Source organism: Lycorma delicatula, chromosome 3, assembly GCF_047948215.1.
Source record: "Lycorma delicatula isolate Av1 chromosome 3, ASM4794821v1, whole genome shotgun sequence".
In the NCBI taxonomy this organism is placed as follows: Eukaryota; Metazoa; Arthropoda; class Insecta; order Hemiptera; family Fulgoridae; genus Lycorma; species Lycorma delicatula.
Window position 1 is genome coordinate 168,650,651 of NC_134457.1, and position 20,314 is coordinate 168,670,964.

Genomic DNA, 20,314 nt, shown 5'->3' on the forward strand with positions numbered 1-20,314 from the left:
TGTACAACTAAAATACCTTTTTTTACCTCCGGGCCACCGTTAGGTATTGCTTCAGAGGATGAGATGAATGATGTGTAGCTTGTGTGAAAATGCCATGTCTGACCGGGATTCGAACCCGGGACCTCCGGATGAAAGGCCGAAACGCTACCACTCGCGCCACGGAGGTCGGCATATTAAGATACTTATTAGCCGCCCATTCTTTACTACCATTTTCAAATCAGCATAGGCTTTTAAAACAAATTCAGAAAATCTTCGTTGTAGGAAATAATTCGTACTTCTAAATTGTCTCGTTTTAAAAGAGGTTTGGACTTATTAAAACGTTTTCGGTAGAACGTACAGTTCTGTTGTTTGCTAATTATCTAAAACTTCATCCAACATTACGAGTTGAAGTTTCATAAAATATTGCTGCATTCGTTTTTATAAAAAAAAAATCAGTTGATAGCATTTATACTGATTCTATTGTAAATTTTTAATTGAAAAATTTTACAAAAGGAAAATATTTCATGTAATTTGTATAACCTGATAAAAACTCATCTACGTAATTTATGACTAAACGTTATATGTGTAGCGTATGTATGAAAAAGTATATGCTTAGCAGCATATATCTTTTTCGTAGTGCTTATTAGATTATAAGTATTTTTGTTATACTTAATGTTATACCTATGGCTTTTAAGCAAATTATTCGCTTAAAATAGTGAACTCAATTAGTAATCCCTCCATTTTAATTTTCTTTTATTATAGTAATTATTACATTGGTAATTACACCGATAAGTAGGTTGGTCTGATTCTGTTAAAAATAACTATTCTTCTAATTGATGTCATCAAATATCGCATCAAACCGTGGATTATGTTATAGAAATTGTAAATAATAATAAATGCAAGGAAGTTGTTATAAGGTTGGAGTTTAATAACTAAAAGTTTGGTTTTACGTATAAAATTTCTGTATAATTGCTTCAAAAGTTTGATTTATTCATGTCATGCGGGGAACATGATAAAACAAGACTAAAAAAAAAATTACGGAAGTTTCTACATGATTTTTTAAAAAATTAAGAAAGAAAAAACTTATTTAATAACGAATACGATTATATAAATTTAATTCTGGGATCTTCATTCAAACAAAATAATTGTAACTTGTTAGAGTATAAAATTCATTTCGGTGCTGGATTTTCAGTTCCATCATCGTTAGGTTTAGTTATCCTGTACAGGAAAGACGCATTAATTTACACAACTTTGATGAAAGGAGATGATTGTTGCTTTTAGTATGTTCTTTTTTTTTTGTGAACGTCTGTGCAAGCTGGTCCGGCAGGACAATCACCAGGGCGGCTCGTGTCCATTGAAGAGGAGGAGATAGTGGCAGGCGGCCTATCTGTGTATAACATGTGGCGATATTTATGTGGCTTTGGTGTGCAAGGCGCTTTAAGGGGAATGCCCTTGGCCGTGGGAGCTATTCTAGTAGTTTTGTTGCTGCGCTCCGCTCGTTCCAGTCCGTACGTACGACCTCCGTGTAGATACCACGCGCGTTCGCTTCTGTTTTAAGACTGTCCATTCGTGTGTAATTTCATTCTTTATATGGGAACAGAAACGTAGAGGAAACGACTTGCTATTCGTACGTTGTGCCAATTTTTCGCGAATATGTACTAAAATCGAGTAGCTACTTGAATTATCCAGGAAAATTTAGTTCTTCTTTATTTTCAAATAACGTCACTCAAGGTCCTTTAAAAAAAGTCTAAAAAAGTACCTTCGGAGTATTTACGTTGAAAACTTTTTTTTAAATGAAATCTTAATTTGATATTGCCTTGGTGTTTGGTGGGAGTCGCGGCAGAGAGCTTGTTGAGATGTTTGAACTTTAATAATAAATGCTCTGCAGTTGTATCCCCAAAATAAGTAACCTGTCTACAAAAGTACGGTAATCTAACTCAGGATATTAAATACATTTTGCAAATTTTGTTGTACGTTTATCGTTCGATAATTTTCTTCAACAGATGACAAATATTTTTAGTTTCTTATTGAAAATGCAAGTTTTATGGGGTTTTAAGTTTCAAAATTTCGAAATTGTGCTAATAGTTCCTGTTAGGTTTAGAAAAATTTTAAAACAATGTTAATTTTTAACGGGAGCTTTTCACTTTAAAACTGATTTTATTTTTACCACATTTTAGTATTAATATTAAAAACGGTTACATGTTGAAATGTTGTACAAAATTTGAATTCTTTTTATATTAAACCTAACACCACTTGTGGTTGTAATCAGGAACCAGCGCGGTGTTTTCAAATAAATTCTTTACGTCTCATTATTAAATATTCGTCTAATAGAAATATAATTCTTCCTTCTCAGGTGCGTTAAATTCTGTAATATGTTAATAATTCCTCTAAACGATTAATAATAAAATTCCATACTAGAATGTACTACTGAAAGGACAACGTCAAACTGCATATCTTTAACGACCCATCAAAATTTGAGAGAACTTCACTGGAAGGTTTTAATGTACCCACCATATAACTCGGACCATCTGACTATGATTAATTTCGGTCACTGCCGAATTCCCTGAATGGTGATAAGGTAAGAGGCCCGTGAAAACGACGTATCACAATTTTTTGACCAGAAACCACAAAAGTTCTATTCTGACGGGATTACGGTGTTGTCGGAAAAATGACAGATCATAGAAAAAAAGGTGCTTATGTGGTCTCATAATGTTATTTGCCAGTAACAAAAAATCTGGTATGGACACCTCATGACTTCCTTGTACGTTTATTAAATTACATATACACATTTTTTAAAATGAAAAGTACATAACATTTTATTTCATTAATAACTTCTGATATTTTTTAATATATTTATTTTTTTTATTGTTATTATTGGATTATTTATTGTGAAAACGTTTTTACAATCAGTGGTTAATAATTGTTAATAAATTCAATATATTTAAATTAAGAAAAGTTAAAAAAAAGATGAAGTCGGATTCGAATCGATATACCTTTCCCTTGTAAGATCCAAATATTTCATTAATTAAAATTTTATTTTACTATAACTTTGGAACCAATGAAAATAAGTACCATTTATGATATATCGTTGAAAAGTTCTCAACGAGGGGCTTATTACTGCAGTTAAGAAAATTTCCAAAATCCAAAATATTTGGATTTTGTGCTTTGTTGGACATTTTTGGTCCAGTCGATTGCAATCAAAAACGGAGGTGCACAACTAGATGTTACAACAGTCCTAAATTTAAAATTTCAACATCCTACGGCTAAACTAGTCAAAATGGATTCAGGGATGGTCAAAATGGATATTTCCGTTGAAATCTGAAAACCGAAATTTTTCGCGATCACAATACTTCTTTTACTTCGTACAAGGAAGTAAAAATGCATTCTCAATTTTGGCCTCCAACAGTTCAATACTTTTTTGGCAAACTATAGATTACAATATAGAAAGAATTTCAAACACAATTAGGAAATGACGCTTACGGTTTTATGGTCACATTTTTAGAATGGGCAATGATAGTCTAACAAAAAGAATTTTTGATAAAATGAATAAATTAAAAAACAGTTGTGTATGAGTGAAAAAAGTTAAAAAAATAAATTATAAAGTTAAACGTTACAGGTGAAATGATTAATGATAGAGTTTTCTTTAGTAAACATTCAGAATTATAAAAGTTTTTCAGAAAAAAAAACCAGAAGAGTTGGCAGAAAGTAATCTGAAGAACGTAAACAGCTAGTCACAGAAAATGATATAGTGAGCCAGACGTGAAACTGAAACATCTAAAAAAAAGAAACTAAAGAAGTGATTATTCTATTATTATCGGTAGCCTCTTAGGGGCTTGCTTAATCGATAAAAAAAATGATAGAACTCCAAAATTGATTTTTATTATGCATAAAATCGTTATCATGATTTCTATGTTAAGATTTCTTCTGTTATCACAGTTATCCATCCGATCTATTTTAACTGGTTTTTTAGTTTTTCTTTTCACTGAATGTTTCTTCTTAGATTGATTGCTGATTGTGTTAGTACTTTTTGACCGAATTATTAGAGATAGCTTGTTTGTTACTTGCGATTGTTTACGACGTTTCTTTTATGGGTTTATTGTGCTAGAATTTAAAAAAATATATAATTATTTAGAATTACTAATGATTATTTGTCTGCTTGGGGCTTTAACGAGCGATTTGAGGGATAAATCGTCCGTGATGAATAGGGAATCCTTTTGATGCTACTGTAAATCAACAGATTGGTTTCTTTTTTCATTCAGAAAAAAAAAATTTCATGTTGTATTAATTTCGTATAAAATATGTGAAACTTATTTATTCCCGACTTTTCTCATTATCTTCATTCTGGCGACTTCCTTTCATAATTTGAAATATTAATTTTCCCGGAAAAATTCTAAACACAAAAAAAATTAAGGGTATTACGCAATTTTTTTATTTCGCTTTCATATATGTGTGTACATATTATGTATATAAATATTTTTTTCTCTCTTTTTTAAATTTTTATTTATTTACATAATTTCAATTTGCATAAAAAACACATTTTATAATGTAATTTAAAATAGGATGCTTTGAAATAAAAATTAAAAACTTTTAACTGTTCTTATAATTCCGTTGAAATGAAAGAAAGTGCTCTGTTTGTAGATAAATGTAACTTTAATTCATAATATTATAACGCAGTTGCAAAACTAGTAAAAGGAAATAAGTTATTTTTAATTTTAAGAGAAACGGCGCGCAATAAGAAAAGATTTATTGCGTTATGTGTTAAAACCTTTTTATAAAAAATTCACTTCATCTCATTGAAATTATCATCCAAATAAGTTAATATGGAATTTTATAAGACTGTTATAGTTTCATGATTATAGTCGCCATAGTTGTGCAACTTATGGTCTTCGTATTAAAAGAAAAATTCAGCCGATGTTAATCTTTTGAAAAAATTTACGTCAACCACACTTATCTGTGGCTTTTATTCTACAGTATTTCAAAAAATATGTGCGTTATTAATTTCTTCTTGAATGAATACCAACGTTTCAATAAAAAATTATCAGATATCTTCAAGAAATATTCATCAGGTAACAAAAAACAAGCTTATTATTATGTATGTTATGTTATACTCCTCAAATATAATTTTTTTAATAAAAATAATTTTAACAACAATAAAAGGAATTTTTATATTAAAAGTAATTTTAAGAAAAATAATTTCTATTTTTAAAGTGTTTGCTATGTAAATTTCCTTAGATATCACCGTAACAGAAAATACTAATTAAACTTTTACACGGCGTATATCACACACGTACACATACATAACATACTACCGATTACCGACGGGATGTGTCACATATATATCAAATACGTCACAGCAACAGTTCATTTAACACAGCTCTTGTTATTTGGCATCAGTAAATGTTTGCTGGCTCAGTTACTGGCTAGACACTTCACTTTCCTAATATATGTACATATACGTATAATGTATTTTAACACCCTAATTCTACCCACCACTCGTAAAATATAATATGATTACAATAAAAAAAGTATTTGTTTATGTGCGAGTATATTTTTTTTATTATAATATTATACAGCAAATATCATTTATAGCGACTTCCAAGGGACCTACGATTTTAGGTCATAACCGATAGTCACAATAACCGATGTTTAGGTAGCTTGGTGGTTCTACTTTAATAAGCCATCCCCGCGGGTATTGTAATACAGTAACAATAATAATTATTTCCGCAAAAATATTATTTAAAAAAAAAAAAAAAAACCATGCAATAATAAATACAAACACGATAGAGTAATACAAAATAGACAAAAATGGTAAAAAATCGATTATTTTGCTTTACATCATTATGTTGACTAGGTAGTAATTTTTTTCGATTTCATAGAATTTGTTTAAAAAGTTTTCACGGTTCTTCCATATCACCGATATTGTCGATTGAACTACGCCTAATTCATGGGGAATGTCCTTATTAGTTACGCCATTCTCTACCCTCCTGATAATATGTGCCTATTCTTCTATCGTGAATGTTTTTGGCGAAGTCATAATTAAATCGCCATTGAATGAATTACACAGGATACGTAAAATAAAGTTCTGTACCCGCACGGTATGATACCCTCATAGCAAAAGAATAATAACAACTGAATGTGAGTGCTTCAGTTTACAATAATCTAGTACATGAAGTAGTTAAAAGCAGTACATATATAAGAAAAAAAATGAACCGTCAAAATATTTCTGTAGTTACAATGTAGATATACTCTACTACATTACCGATAAGTCACTTCTGTCCATCATTATAAACGATAAAATGTTGCATTGTAATAGGAAAAGTAAGTCATAATAACCACATAACATGTCACTACAACCGATGTCATTATAAATAATGTACATACTGTTTTTATGCATTAACAGAATACGAAACCTACCAAGAGACAAGTTTTTGGTCACTATATCTGATATGTCATTATATTCAATGTCACTATTAAAGATACTTACTGTATTATCTTTTTAGGCAACTGCTAAACACGGAATAAACAGATATAAAATAAAGTATTATAATAAAGAAAAACAATATCGATAGATGAAAGCCCAGTTACAGTACAAAAATAATAATATTAATAAATAATAAATATTATTATAATAATATTGTTAATACGATAATAATAATAATAGACAAATAAAAATAAATAAAATAATAATAAATAAGAAACACAATATCGATAGATGAAAGGCCAGTTAATTTCATTAAATTTTTTACCATTCTTAATGAATTTTATGGATAAATATTTTTTAAATGTCAGGTTGAGTTATTGGTTTTATGTACAATCATTTTTTTTTCACCGTGTTGCAGTGCATTAATTTGACTTAATATCTAATGAACCCCGATAAAATTCCGTTTTACTGCTCAGAAAGAATCTGGTAGTCTATAGGGAATGGGCTAAGACGATCAAACTTTTTATCTTTATCGGTGGAAAAAACTGAGTGGTGAATAGATGGTACGTGCTATTCTTCCTGGAAACCGAATTAATCGGTCAAATAATTCGGGTACGGTTCGTAGGAGTATTATGAATGATTTTATCTTTTTCAGAACCCATTTCCATCGTTGTTTATTGAAAGATAAAAGTATTTACGTGGCATAAATTTTTTAAACATTTCAGTGAAAAAATAAATTCTATTTTTTATAGAGCCGACAACAATTTTTTTTTTACAAATAAATGGCAGACACAAAAAAAGTTGTATTATTATTTAAACTACAAGGAAAATGTATTCTTAGATATACTTAAATACGGATTTTATTACGCGATCACCCATCGAAGTTATGAAACTGTGATAATCGGCAAAATAGACTAAAAACGGAGAGTTTATATTATGAGTCGATACGTATGAGCGTATTTTTTAATAACTCCTCCAGGACTTTTTCAAAGAAATGGTTGCTCGCTTCTGTAATGTAGAAAAATATACATTTTAATGCTTTATAAGTTCTTTTTTCCATGTATTACTTTTTAAAGGCAAGCGTTTCATCGTAATTTACTATTACCATCATAATTTGTACCGAGCCCCGACGTAATGAAATCCTAACTAACTGCTCGAAAGAGATTTACATCCGCGTTCTGCTGGCAATAAAAATTAGGGCGTTTAAGTCTGAGAATGTTATTTGTAGTTAAAAATTAGCATTTTAATTTCATTAAGTATAATTTGTGCTTTAACGCAAACTGTATTAAATAAGTAAAACGTTTCTTTTGAATGTGTTATATATCGTACAGTGCGTTTTAATAAAATGTGTATGCGCGCTCGCTCTTGTCGCTATAGACCCGTTGAATACTATTGTTCTGCGATTTATATTTATATAATTTTTTTTTATGTAAAGTTTGACCCGGCCACCTGGTCGGTATACTATATATAATAGTTGTCGCTTACGCTTGCGCACTTTTCCGTCCGATCGTCGTGGACGGTAGTTACTTATGTTTATTATACATTATTTAATGTCAAAGAAAACTTAATGCTGTTTATCAAAAGAAAACTTAATGTTGTTTATTACTACTATTGCATTAATAAAATTGTTGACGTTTTTATATCAGGAAAATATTTAACTCTAGATTAGATTTGTTATGTTTATTGTTCACTTTCTATCAATTACAGATTGTTGTTTTCATTCTATTATTAATAAATCAATAACAGTATTTCATATGTTGTACTTATGTTTAATTTTTTATTACTTAATATTATCATTATCATTTATAATCGTTTTCTACGAATTATTTTATTGTTCTATTTAGCAATAATGTTAATGATAATAAATTAGAAGTGTTTTTAGAAAATTAAAGTCTTTTGGTATTAAATGTAACTCGAATCCAAAAAAAATACAAAGAAATTGTTAACCGTACCGTAAGAGTCTCGCGGATATTTCTTCCGTTCAAAAAAAAAAAATAAATAGTGTTTTTAACAAAATGATACTGATATTAAAAAAAAAGTGAGACTACATTTCTATTATCAAAATCTGTTATTAACTTAGAATTTTGTTTAAAACAAAAATACATGTTAAATATATTTGATAGACAATAGATACACAATAATAGTTAGTAAAGAATGTTTAAGCGTTCCATATAATAAGTTCCATATAAAAAAAAATAGAAAAATTTGTTACAAAACTTTTACCGGCCCGATTTCGTTGTTTAATAAATGAAATCGGGCCGGTAAGAGTTTTGTAACAAATTTTTCTATTATTTTTTGCTTATTATATGGAACGCTTTAACATGGTTTATTATCTATTGTCTATTACATATATTTAACATGTATTTTTTTTTAAACAAAATTCTAAGTTAATAACGGATTTTGATAATAGAAATGTAGTGTCTCACCTTTTTTTCTTTATATCAGTATCATTATGTTAAAGTAATTTTATTTCTATTACAGATTTTTTTTTTGAGCGGAAGAAATATCTTTCTTTTTTTTCCTGTTTAGCCTCCGGGAATACCGTTCAGGTATTACTTCAGAGGATGAGTGAGGATGATATGTATGAGTGTAAATGAAGTGTAGTCTTGTACAGTCTCAGTTCTACCATTCATGAGATGCGTGGTTAATTGAAACCCAACCACCAAAGAACACCGGTATCACGATCTAGTATTCAAATCCGTTTAAAAGTAACTGTCTTTACTAGAACTTGACCCAAATCAGCTGATTTGGGAAGACGCGTTCACCACTACGGTTTGGAAGAAATATCTGCGAGACTTTTACCGTACGGTTTACAATTTCATTGTAATTTTTTTTGGATATCATTGTTTATTTTTTATTTTTTGAATTACCCATTGTTATCTTATGGATTTATTATAACAATTTATTCCCTTTGTAGAACAAACAAATATACAATTTTTTAATTTTTCGAACAATTTTTTTTTTTTTTTTGTATCATTCACTTAATACCATATTTTTCCTTTTTTAATAAAACTAGTATAATGACCTTCACGAATTGAAGATCCGTGATGTAACTATGTAATTCCATGTGATCCGTGTGTTATTTCTTTGTAAGTGCAACCCTCGATTTTTATCGTATCCGTTGACACACTTTTTATATTATTATTAAATGAACCTTTTTTTTCTTTCTAGCAATTAGTTCAAATAGTTCTAATAGTAGAATAAAAATTTTAGCAATCGAATTTATGTAACAAATCTTTGTTGCTACATTTGCAACACTTTCCTACTGTTCGTGTTCTTTGTGTTTTATTAGCATCTGTAATCTCTTGTAAACTAATACTTTCATTTTTATGTAATGGGAATAAAAAAAAAAACATTTTCATCTTCAGTACTTCCATTTACGTAAGAGCATTTATTGTTAAATCAAGCTGTAGTATATTTTATTTAAAATTTTATTATTTCAAGTACATATTATTACGTTTTTTTACGCTATATGTACTATCAAGTACAATACCTAGCGGCGCGATTAGTAAAGTCACCTTTAAAAAAAAGTGATATATTCGAATCCCGCGGTTCATCAAATGGGGAAAAATTTTCTAACAATATTCGAGGTATTTTTTGAAAGTATTTGTTATTTCAAATTTAATTGAACTGAAATACAATGTTTTTACGCTTATTTTTTTATTTTTTTCCACATTTTCATTTCACGTTTAGGTTAGTTCATGTTTAGAACTGTAAACATAGTTCATTGACCGTGCCGTCCAGTTCTGTGGTTCTTACCGGCGAACTTGTAACGAACTTCTTGGTTAGGATAACAATTTATGGTTGGTTTTCGTACGTGACGAAGTGAATGAACGACGATAGTCATGTCTTGTACTAGGGAGCTAGTACCGAAAGATTTGCTGATTATGTACGTTGAAAACATTTTATTTTAAAACTTCTTTTTATCAAACTATGACTGGTAAAGGGTAGCTAGTTGTAACTCGGTGTTTTGTTTGTTTGTGATCCCTGTTACTGGAGCATTGCATGTATTACGTATCAAAGTGACAACGGGTTGTGCAAATTTTAAGAAATGTTATGGGGATGTAGAAATTTAATAACAGGTAAAATTTAATATGTTTTTAAAATATAGATCAAAAGTAATTATACGGTACACTAAAACGATAAAAATAATTTGTTTATCCTTAGATGTGTTCAAAATAACTTTTTGAGTCCACTGTGACGTAGAATTTTTTTAAATATTTTAAATCTTACTTGATATTTTTTGATTTGTCAAATTTGAAGAGGGCAAATCTTTTTTTTATATGTAAGTAAGAAGAAACAGTAAAGGGAAACAGAAGAAGAGTATGGGAATGATATGAGAAGAAAAATATCTAGAGAGAATTATGGATAAACAGCTAGAGCCTTAAGCGTAAAGTAGGTAAGACGCCAACAGTGAATGTACATGATGAATTTTCGTTTATCGATTGATCCCTGACGCGTTACGTCTTCTTTTTCATTTACCCCTATTCCGATTCTTTAGTAGGCCGTTAGATCACACCCGCCTCATTCCATTCTTTCGTAATTCTTACTATTTTTACAACCATGTTGAATAATATTCTCCTCAACTTTTATCTAATAATTTTCTTGTTCCCTACCCGATTTAACTTATAATTCAAGGTTACCTCCTCCAAATTCTTTACATGACTGGTTTCACTGTTCCTACTATGACCTAATAAATAGTTTCTGTATTTGTGGTAGCCTTTAATTGCACTTTTACTTCTCAATTTTTTTTGTCTTACCACGATTTTGTCTTACCACATTTTTTTTATCTTTATACTACGAAAGTATTATATCTTTATATATTGTTAATTCATTACCCTTTGACTGTTTTTTTTTCCAGATCAGACGTAAAGTTAATTGCATGTGATCTGAATAAAATTTAATATCTTTTCATAAGTTGATAGTGCAAACGTAGGTTATGTACGACGTAGTTGAACCAACTATTATTAAATTACGTTTCGTTTTCAGTTTTCATGGATTATTCGCACAGGTTAATAATTCTCCGATTTTCAGCGTAGGAGAACCTATATTTTTTTCTTTTCTTTGACCATCGAGTTGGTGGCCTAAATCTAATTTTTTTTTGAACACCGAGAAGAATTTTTTAACTGCGATCAGAAAACTTAAGTCGATTAATGGAGTACTTTTTAATAAAATAATTATTGTAAAAAAATGTAATCCTTTACATATCTGCTCTTTTTTTTTTTTTTGCTTTTAGGCATCGACAAAAGAATCTCCTGTTGGCTTTCTAGAAATTAAAATTTGAAACAGAGATTGCCTTCAACAAAGATACGTTTATCAACGAAAAAAGCGCCAGCTTTTCTTGTAATTTTTGAACTTTTTATTTAATAATTTGACGTAATTGAATTAAGCGATCCATATTTTGACAAAATTTTTACTTACATTCCCACTCATTCGAAGAATCTTAAAGAAGAAAAAGCTGTTTAAAATCTTTAGTAATTTAGGGAACTAAAAAAAAAATGTTTAAATCGAACCCATTTCAAATTTTTAACCGTTCATATTGTGTAGGTAAAAGTATATTTTTAATTTTCTTATCCAAAAATGGAATAAATATTTATCAGATAAATATTATTGATACGTGAAAAATGAGAGTGAAAAATTCATTACTATTTAAAATTAAGCTTTGGCTATTTCGATCTACGTTATTCAGATTTATTTTTAATAAACTGTTATTAATTAAACGTTGACTTTTTTTCTGATCCGAGCCGTTATTTAATTAATTAAATAATTGGGCCGTAAATTTGGTAGATTGAAATACCGTCGTTTATCGATTGTGAATTTTTACAAACGGAACAGAATACCAGAGTTAAATTACAGTTAAGCTTATTTCCATACCACCTGTTGAGTTTTAGATTTAACCTATCGTACTGTGTTTAACAATCGTCTGAATCGTTACATCGGGTTTGTTGTGTGCTGTTACTATGAACGGTGTTCTGGCGGTGCACCTCCTTGAAGCAATGGCAATAGTAATACTACAGTCTCTGCATGCAGCATAGCAGTACTTGCTGTCTCAGTCGCAATCGTACTGCATTATTATTGCATCTCGTGCTGTTACACTCCGGTCATCTGTCGCCATCGTCGTTCTGTTGTACATTCCTTACATTCCAACAGTTTGTGGCGACCTCACGTCGTCCTGGAAACGATCAAGGATCTTTTATAGTTATGCTGTATCACTCGATTATTCCCTTAACTAATGATTTTATTTTGCACGGCTATTTTTCTACATTTAATTCTTTACTTAAGCAAGAGGAATTTGACATACATTACCGGGAGTGTCATAAGCTCTATATATATATGTGTGTGTGTTTAAATAAATTTAAAAAATTGGAAAAAAATTTATATTACATAGAAATACTATATATATACCAAATTACCTCCCACACGCTCTGTAATTATCCTTTATTAAAGAGTAATGTTTGTCAGTAATGTTTTTTTTTTGGCAGTCGTGTTGTTTGTTTCTCATATAATAAAATTTTTTTATTTTTTTTTTTAACTTTTCTGTCTTATTTATTTTATTTTTATAAAATCTATATTCTTAGTATAATTTCTGATAGCTTGATTTATACAGAAGTTTTTTCTTAAGTTTCATCATCTTGGAATCGAAAATCGTTTGACCTTAACAAGTTTTTTTTGTAGCGTATGAAAAATGACGTCCCTGACCGGGATTCGAGCCGAGAGCTCCTGATGAAAGATCGAGACACTTCACTCCACCACGGAGATCGACAAAAAAATTTTTTGTTACACAATATGTATTGTGCCTATATCTCGTTTTCACATACACATATATTCATGTCCCCATTAAAAGTTTTGATAACTCATTGTTGGGTTCGATTCCGTGCTTAGCCTTTATTATTTTCAGAAATCTTTTAACATAATTTTAAGATCTCTCTCTAATAATCTTCCTTTATCTTTTCTTAATGAAGAAAATACAAAATAGTGAGGCAGATAATTGCTACTCGGCGTAACCGAAAAAAAAACAAAAATTATTAAAGAATATAAAACACATTTTTACGTTGTTGTGGCATGCTTCGTTTTATTTATTGACTAAATTCTTTTATACATTTGAAGTTGTTTCTATCGTTAATTAAAAACTTGTTTCTTATAATGAGATTTACAGATTTTTTTTAAATGTCAGAATGAATACATGTATAATCGTTTCATATTTCTGTTTATTCGTAAAAAAAGGTGAAGCCCCAAGCCTTTATTCCACGAAAAACTAATTAGACCTGTATATTTTTTTTTCTCTTCTCTCTCGTATGATGAATTATATATTTTATTGTGATGTTATTTTCCCGTTTTGTTAAAAATTTATGGATCGGAAAACACCTTCTCTAATAAACTGATATCCCGGCTGTATTCAGAGCAATATTTGTGTTCGTTTGTGTAGTCGATATATAGGTTGATTATTCTTTTCATTTTAGTTTTTGCCGTTCTCATCATTGGACTCCTAGTAATAAGTGGTAGGTGAAGGAACAAGTTATAGAAGAGAGATTTCAGGAAAGACTATCAGCGACCCGTAGGAGCGTCGTCGGGTCGTGGATGGTATGCCGTAACGCAGTCTAATAACTTAATGTCAAATAATTATCGCTACAAACATTTAGTCCAATGTCGGCAGAGGAAACGCTCCCTGCTCGCACCTAAACCCGTGGCGTCGAGCGATCGGTTGTAAGATGTTTGATGATCGGATAGAAGCGACGTTTGGGAATTTCTTACCGATGGTTCCACGTAGTGATGGATAAAGCACCATGAGACGGCGACCGCTAGAATTCAGTCCTGTGTACGAAGCGAAAGTGATATAAGTTCTTTAGCTTTCTCTGATCGTGCTAGACTTGTCTGTATCAACGGTTTTGTTATCATGTACTTCTCATTGAAACGTCTCAGTAATGCCTTGTAACCTTTTTTGTTACATCAGTAATTAAGAGCGAGTTAGCGACAAAAACGCTTTTCCAAATGCGTTCAGTTTTGTATTTTTAAACTACCCATAATATTTTATGATATTTTCATCCGTTGCTAAACCAGGAATTATAATTCGTATACTTTGATTGATTCTTTGTTTTCTGAAAGTGCTAAATGTTATGTTCATTAATCTGGATAAAACTGAATAAATGAAGCTAATATCAAATGACGTAGTTTGATGTTATTCTGCAACAGCATCGAATAAAACTGTGTGAAATGATTCTTACCTCATTTTTTTAGCAGATCCATTTGTAAAGGTATTTTTCAAGGACCCATAGGAAACTTTCTGCGGTTCTTTCAGTTGTGTTGAAACTGTGTAAAACATGCTGCTTTTGTAGGATGAGTTCATCGTAAGAGAATAATTTTTTGGGTGGTTTACTATTTTCTCCTGCTTTCAGAGTTAATTGAATTTTTTTTTGTGTCATTATTCTTAACAGTATAGTTCTTGTTCGGTGCATCTATACTAATGTTACGGAACTGCGATTTTTTTTACAAGTATTGATTAGGCTATTTATTTTATAGGTTATTGTGAGAATAAATATCAAATTGTAGTATTTATTAATGATATAATTGTACTCTTACCAATATTCTTTATTATTTTGTTGCAGGTCGTTCAGGAGCGACAAGAAGGCCCGGAATATGTGGAAGGCCCGCGTCATCTTCGACATCCTCATCATTTTTTGACTGTAAACGGTGCGTGTTATTGTGGACATCGAGCGGTTCGTGTTTTGGGTGCGGTGACGATGTGTCGTGGACGTTACCGTTTTTGTTGCTGTTATGTTTATCCGTCGCTACTGCCGCACAACTCAGGCCTGATACAGATATATCGATTAAACGAGAAGAAGGAGGTAATTATTAGTTAAATAAAATATAATTTCTTCATTCAAGGACAAACATAATCATATGTAGTCTTCAGTACGAATGTGTTTATAACATATAATGTGTCCGATGATTTATATTGCTAATAGTTGTACAGAATAGAATCATTGGTGTAAGAAAAACATAGATAATATTCTAGAAACACTTTTTGAACTTTTATCTCGAGTCATAGTACAAATAGTAGTAGAAGGTTAGTTTTTTTCAAATTTCTTTCCATAATGTGTACGTTGCAATTTGTTCAACTAGTGAACATTAAGCCTCCCACGGCCCAATGGGATGCTGATGATGTTATGACATTTCTTGTACAGACTTAGGCCGACCACTTCTGAGACGTATGATTAATTGAAACCTAACCATCAAAGTACACCGATATCCATTCTCTGGTATTCAAATCCGTGTAAAAGCAATTTGTTTTTACTAGGATTCGAACCTCAGAAACTTCGACTTCGAAAATCAACTGTTAAACAACTGATTTGCGACGACGAGTTAATCACTAGACCAACCGATGGGCATATTTTGTAAATATGAAGGTGAAATAATTAAAACAAAAAACACATTTTTTTTAATTGGTTAAAATTTGCTATCGCTTGATCCACCCAATGCTTCATCAGCATTTTTTTTTATTGATTAATTTCTTTGTGTAATTGTGAGCAGGACTACATGGCACCTGGTTCTTTCGGAGGTCTAAGTTAGAGAATAGAGCAGGAGGCGTGGCTATTTTCTCGGCTGTTGATCCTTGAGCGAAAACTTATCTGAGTTTTGGGGACCACGAGGGGCTGTTAGCATACCTCCCTTCACTTTAGAAGCACAGAAATAACATCAAAAAGTTCACTGTGACAGCCGATAGGCCTTATCGTCTTATATCTCATATCGCTCGTACATCGAGATTAACATCGCTGTGTAACCGAGGCAATCTGAGGCAACCTGAGGCAATCTTTGAAGACGAATCCAGCTCCAGGGGAAATATTTTTCTTCGGCAATTGGTTCACCGAATCAAATATATTGTGATTTTCGAACCGCAGAAGCTGAAACAAAGTATTTTAGGACGATTTTCTCAGTCTGAGGATATTCCACCGTAAGCAACCATATCGTTTTTTTCAGTTCTACTTTGTTTTTATTGTAATTTATTTTCCTTGTAATAATTATAACCTGTTTGAACACGTGTTTTTCAAGGACTACTAATTGCAGTATCTGATTCTTCTAGCCAAAAAGGTTTTATTGAGATACTTTGGTATAACTTACAATAACTAACGGGAATCAAAGCGAGTTGACTTTGCACTTTTGAAAACTCGTAGGTTTAGGTTTTTGCACCGAAGAAAATGTGTAACAGTCGTTTTTTTTTCATGTTCTTAAGTTCCTCAAGTATCGTCTGATACTATTAATTCTGTTATCTTTAAAAGTTACCGTAACACAGTTCACTCCATTGCTACTGATCTTTTACATGAAAACAGTAAACTACTGTTATCATTGTTTGCTGTTGATAATATAGTAATCGTAGTGTAGGCTGTCCATTCCAATGTATAACTGACGCAGCGAATTTTCTTGGAAAAGTGATGTTGTTGTTACACGATAGTGAGGTTATGGTGGGCGGTTTTAATGATAATTAATTGCGAGTTAGCTGCTTCTAAAAAAACAAAATAATTTTAAAATAATATAATACTGTATTACTTTTCTACAGAATTTCATTAGCTACCAATGCTTTTATTTTATAGTCTACAATTACAACCACTGTTTAAATTGTAATTCTAGACGGGAAATTTTTGCCCTAAAAATTACATTGACTGTAATACGAGGTGTGTTAGACCAGTAATGAGACTGACGTTTTACTTACCAAAGTTTTTATTTTTTCAAACAGCAATATTATCCCCTTCAAAGTAGTTCCCTTGGGCAGCTATACACCGGCGGAGTCGTTGTTCCAACTCCTGGTAGCAGCGCTGGAAGGCTTCAACTGGTAGGACTTTCAACTGGTCGGTCACGAGTCTTTTGAATGTTCTCCAGTGTTCCAAACTGACGTCTTTTTAAGATATGGTTCAATTTCGGAAAAAGGAAAAGTCACAAGGACTCAAATCAGGTGAATAGGGGAGGTTGAGGAACAGTAGGAATGCGTTTTGAGGTCAAAAATTCCTTGATGGTAATGGCCGTGTGAAACGGGCCATTGTCATGCTGAAGCATCCACTTGTCTGCAATGTCTGGTCTCACGTGAATCACTCTTTTCTGAGCTTTTCAAGGACACCATTGTAAAACACTTAGTTGACAGTTTGTCCTGGAGGAACAAATTCTTGATGCACGATACCCCTACTATTAAAAAAGCAAATCAGCATGGTTTTGATCTTTGATATGCTCATTCGAAATTTTTTCGGTCGAGGAGATGACGGAGTAAGCCACTCTTCGTTTTGCCGCTTTGTTTTAGGATCGTACTCAAATATCCAGGATTCATCACCTGTGATCACACGATTGAAGAATTCTTGGTCATTGTCAATCCTCTGAAGAAGATCAACGCCCACGTTTCTTCAATTGCCCTTCTGTTCCGTTGTGAAGTTTTTCGGCACCAATTTCGCACAAACATTTCGCATGTCCAAATCGTCTCTCAAAATTTGATGTACGGTGAAAGTGTTTAAATTTAACTGTTCACTCATCATCCTTATTGTTAAACGACGGTCTGATCTCACAAGAACCCTCACACGCTCTACGTTTTCGTCAGATTTTGAAGTTGAAGGTCTCCCTGAGCGAGGTTTATCTTCAACGTGTTCTCGGCCTTAAATGATTTGTGCCAGCGGAAAACTTGTGCTCTTGATAAGCAATGTTCCCCATAGGCCTGTTTCAACTTTTCAAAGGTCACATTCGCGGATCCCCCAAGTTTAACACAAGACTTGATTCCACAACGTTTCTCTAAATTCTGATGCTCCATTTTCGTAACAAAACTTCACTAATGACGCTGTCAAAAATAATGTGTTGGCTGAACGGAATTGAAACTCGTACTGAGCATGTGGAAGGGATGAACAAACCGGTCTAGCACAGACCGGTAGGCATAGCGTTGCCTGATCGCTCGCAGTGTTACCAATCTCATTACTTTTCTCACACACATCGTATGTTATGAAATGTTATTTTTTTTAGTGAGTCACCGCTAATCATCGTAAAGTACTGTTAAAAATTAATAACTTTTTGGGTCAAACTATCCTTAGCATTGTTCTAGATTTTGCATAATGATAATCATTTTTATTAACCAGCGTAAATTGAAGATTTCGTCATTTGCATGGGGAGTGTCAGAGGTTTAAAAAATTATAGAAAATATGTTTACATCAGTTTCTTTTAATATTACATCATATAATTGTGAGAATGAATTAAACAAGCAACTATTAACTTGATCTTTTTCAGTATTGTATGTTCATACAATACTTTTAAAAGTATTGTATGAACTGAATCTGTAGTCCCATACTGAGCAGTATGTAGGGGGAGCAGAATATCCAATAAACAAACAAAACTGCCCATTCGCAGGAAACGTCTTATGTAAAACCGAAACCCTAAAGCATGTTATAATCATGTGATAAATATTAAATCATGAGATTGCAAGCGGTCTACTAAATACTGGAATAAGTAACAGGACTTTTATAGGTATGGTATTTCAGCTCGAACGTAGTGCTGTACACAAACAACAAATATTCTGAATAATACTTCAAATTAATTTTACGGACGAAGCTATCCCTCTTGTAGTGAGATCTTGGCGAGCAGTTCCTGTAGTTCAGTTGGATATTTCCTTCCACATACCACAGAATTCTGTGGGTAGGCGAAGGTTTTCCTTAATAAAGCTTACGCCTCGCTACAGGCAGCTCTTTAATATTAGGTTGAAAATCGCTACAATTTGTTGGAGCGTATATTTTATGTGATCTTCGTTGAAAAGTTATGTATCGTTTCCATCCACGATTTTTACGGATGTTTGTGGCCAGGATGGGCCCCGTTGTCTGCAGGTAATCTGAATGCTCCTGGGTAGATCGTCTCTTTATCACTGATCATCCTTTTCCTTTATTCTAAATCCGTTCTTTCCGAGTGGTTTTTAACAGTTCTTTAGGCGCTCGTCGGATACATGTTAAAAATGAGGAAACTTCTTTTGTTCCCTCTATCTGTATTTATTTTGTTCGATAGAAGTCAGGACTTCTAATCCTTCGTAATATTCAATAAATTAACTAAGATAATTTCAGTTCTAATCTCCTCATATTAATAAATGTTGATTGTGAAGGATTATAATTATACGTCTACATGTACTTGCTAATTAAGAACAATTTACTTTATTACACTAGTCTCTATCGTATAGAGACTAGTGTATAGGCACGACGGTTACACAAGTATTCATGTCGGAAGAAATGTAATTTTACGTTTTACTCAACTAGAATCTGGATCCTGCAACTTCATTTAGCATCTCTAATGATAAAACTGACGTGTGAGAAAACTATGAAGAGCAGTCTTGTGTTCGGCGATCTTGTATTCTATTTTCGTTTCATCTATAAGAGTTGAGTGTTTGGACAACAATCAGTGCGAATTCACGTTATTGTTTTTTTCTCAATCACTTCATTAAATTTAGATCGATTTAAGTAAGTTGTTGCTGATTTTTTTTTTTTAATACGAAATAATTTAGTTCGGTTAGAAGGATTTATCAGGTAATATTTATCCATGGTTTCTACCATTACGAAAACTGTTGAACCACATAAATGGTTTCTAATTAATCAGACTGATTCTCGACCATTTCTGGATAATTTGGAATCACGATCCTTTCTTAATTAGTAATGTGTGGTTGATCATTAATCCGTATTAATATTTTTTCACAAATTTTAATTCGTTACTTTTTTTTCTAGAATCTATTTTCAATTTTCAGAGTATAAAATTTGTTTTCTGAATTCTAATTGCGGCAGACATTCCTTTACGTTATTATACCACTATTTATTAAATTAAGATCGTGTTTTTAGAAAAAAGAAAAATGTAGGTTTTTTTCTGGAACCGATTTGAATAATAAATAGGTTTTTAAATTCAATTTATTAGGTAGGCGAT

At 31.6% G+C, this 20,314-nt stretch overlaps 1 protein-coding gene across 1 annotated transcript in view; it reads left to right on the top strand.

Moving 5' to 3' along the window:
- Window positions 1-20,314, top strand: part of LOC142322189 (insulin-like receptor) — a 374,309-nt gene that overhangs the window by 108,948 nt on the left and 245,047 nt on the right. The window contains exon 2 of the mRNA XM_075360979.1: window positions 15,004-15,243. Coding sequence (XP_075217094.1) covers window positions 15,004-15,243 — 240 coding nt within the window. The remainder of the gene's footprint in view (window positions 1-15,003; window positions 15,244-20,314) is intronic.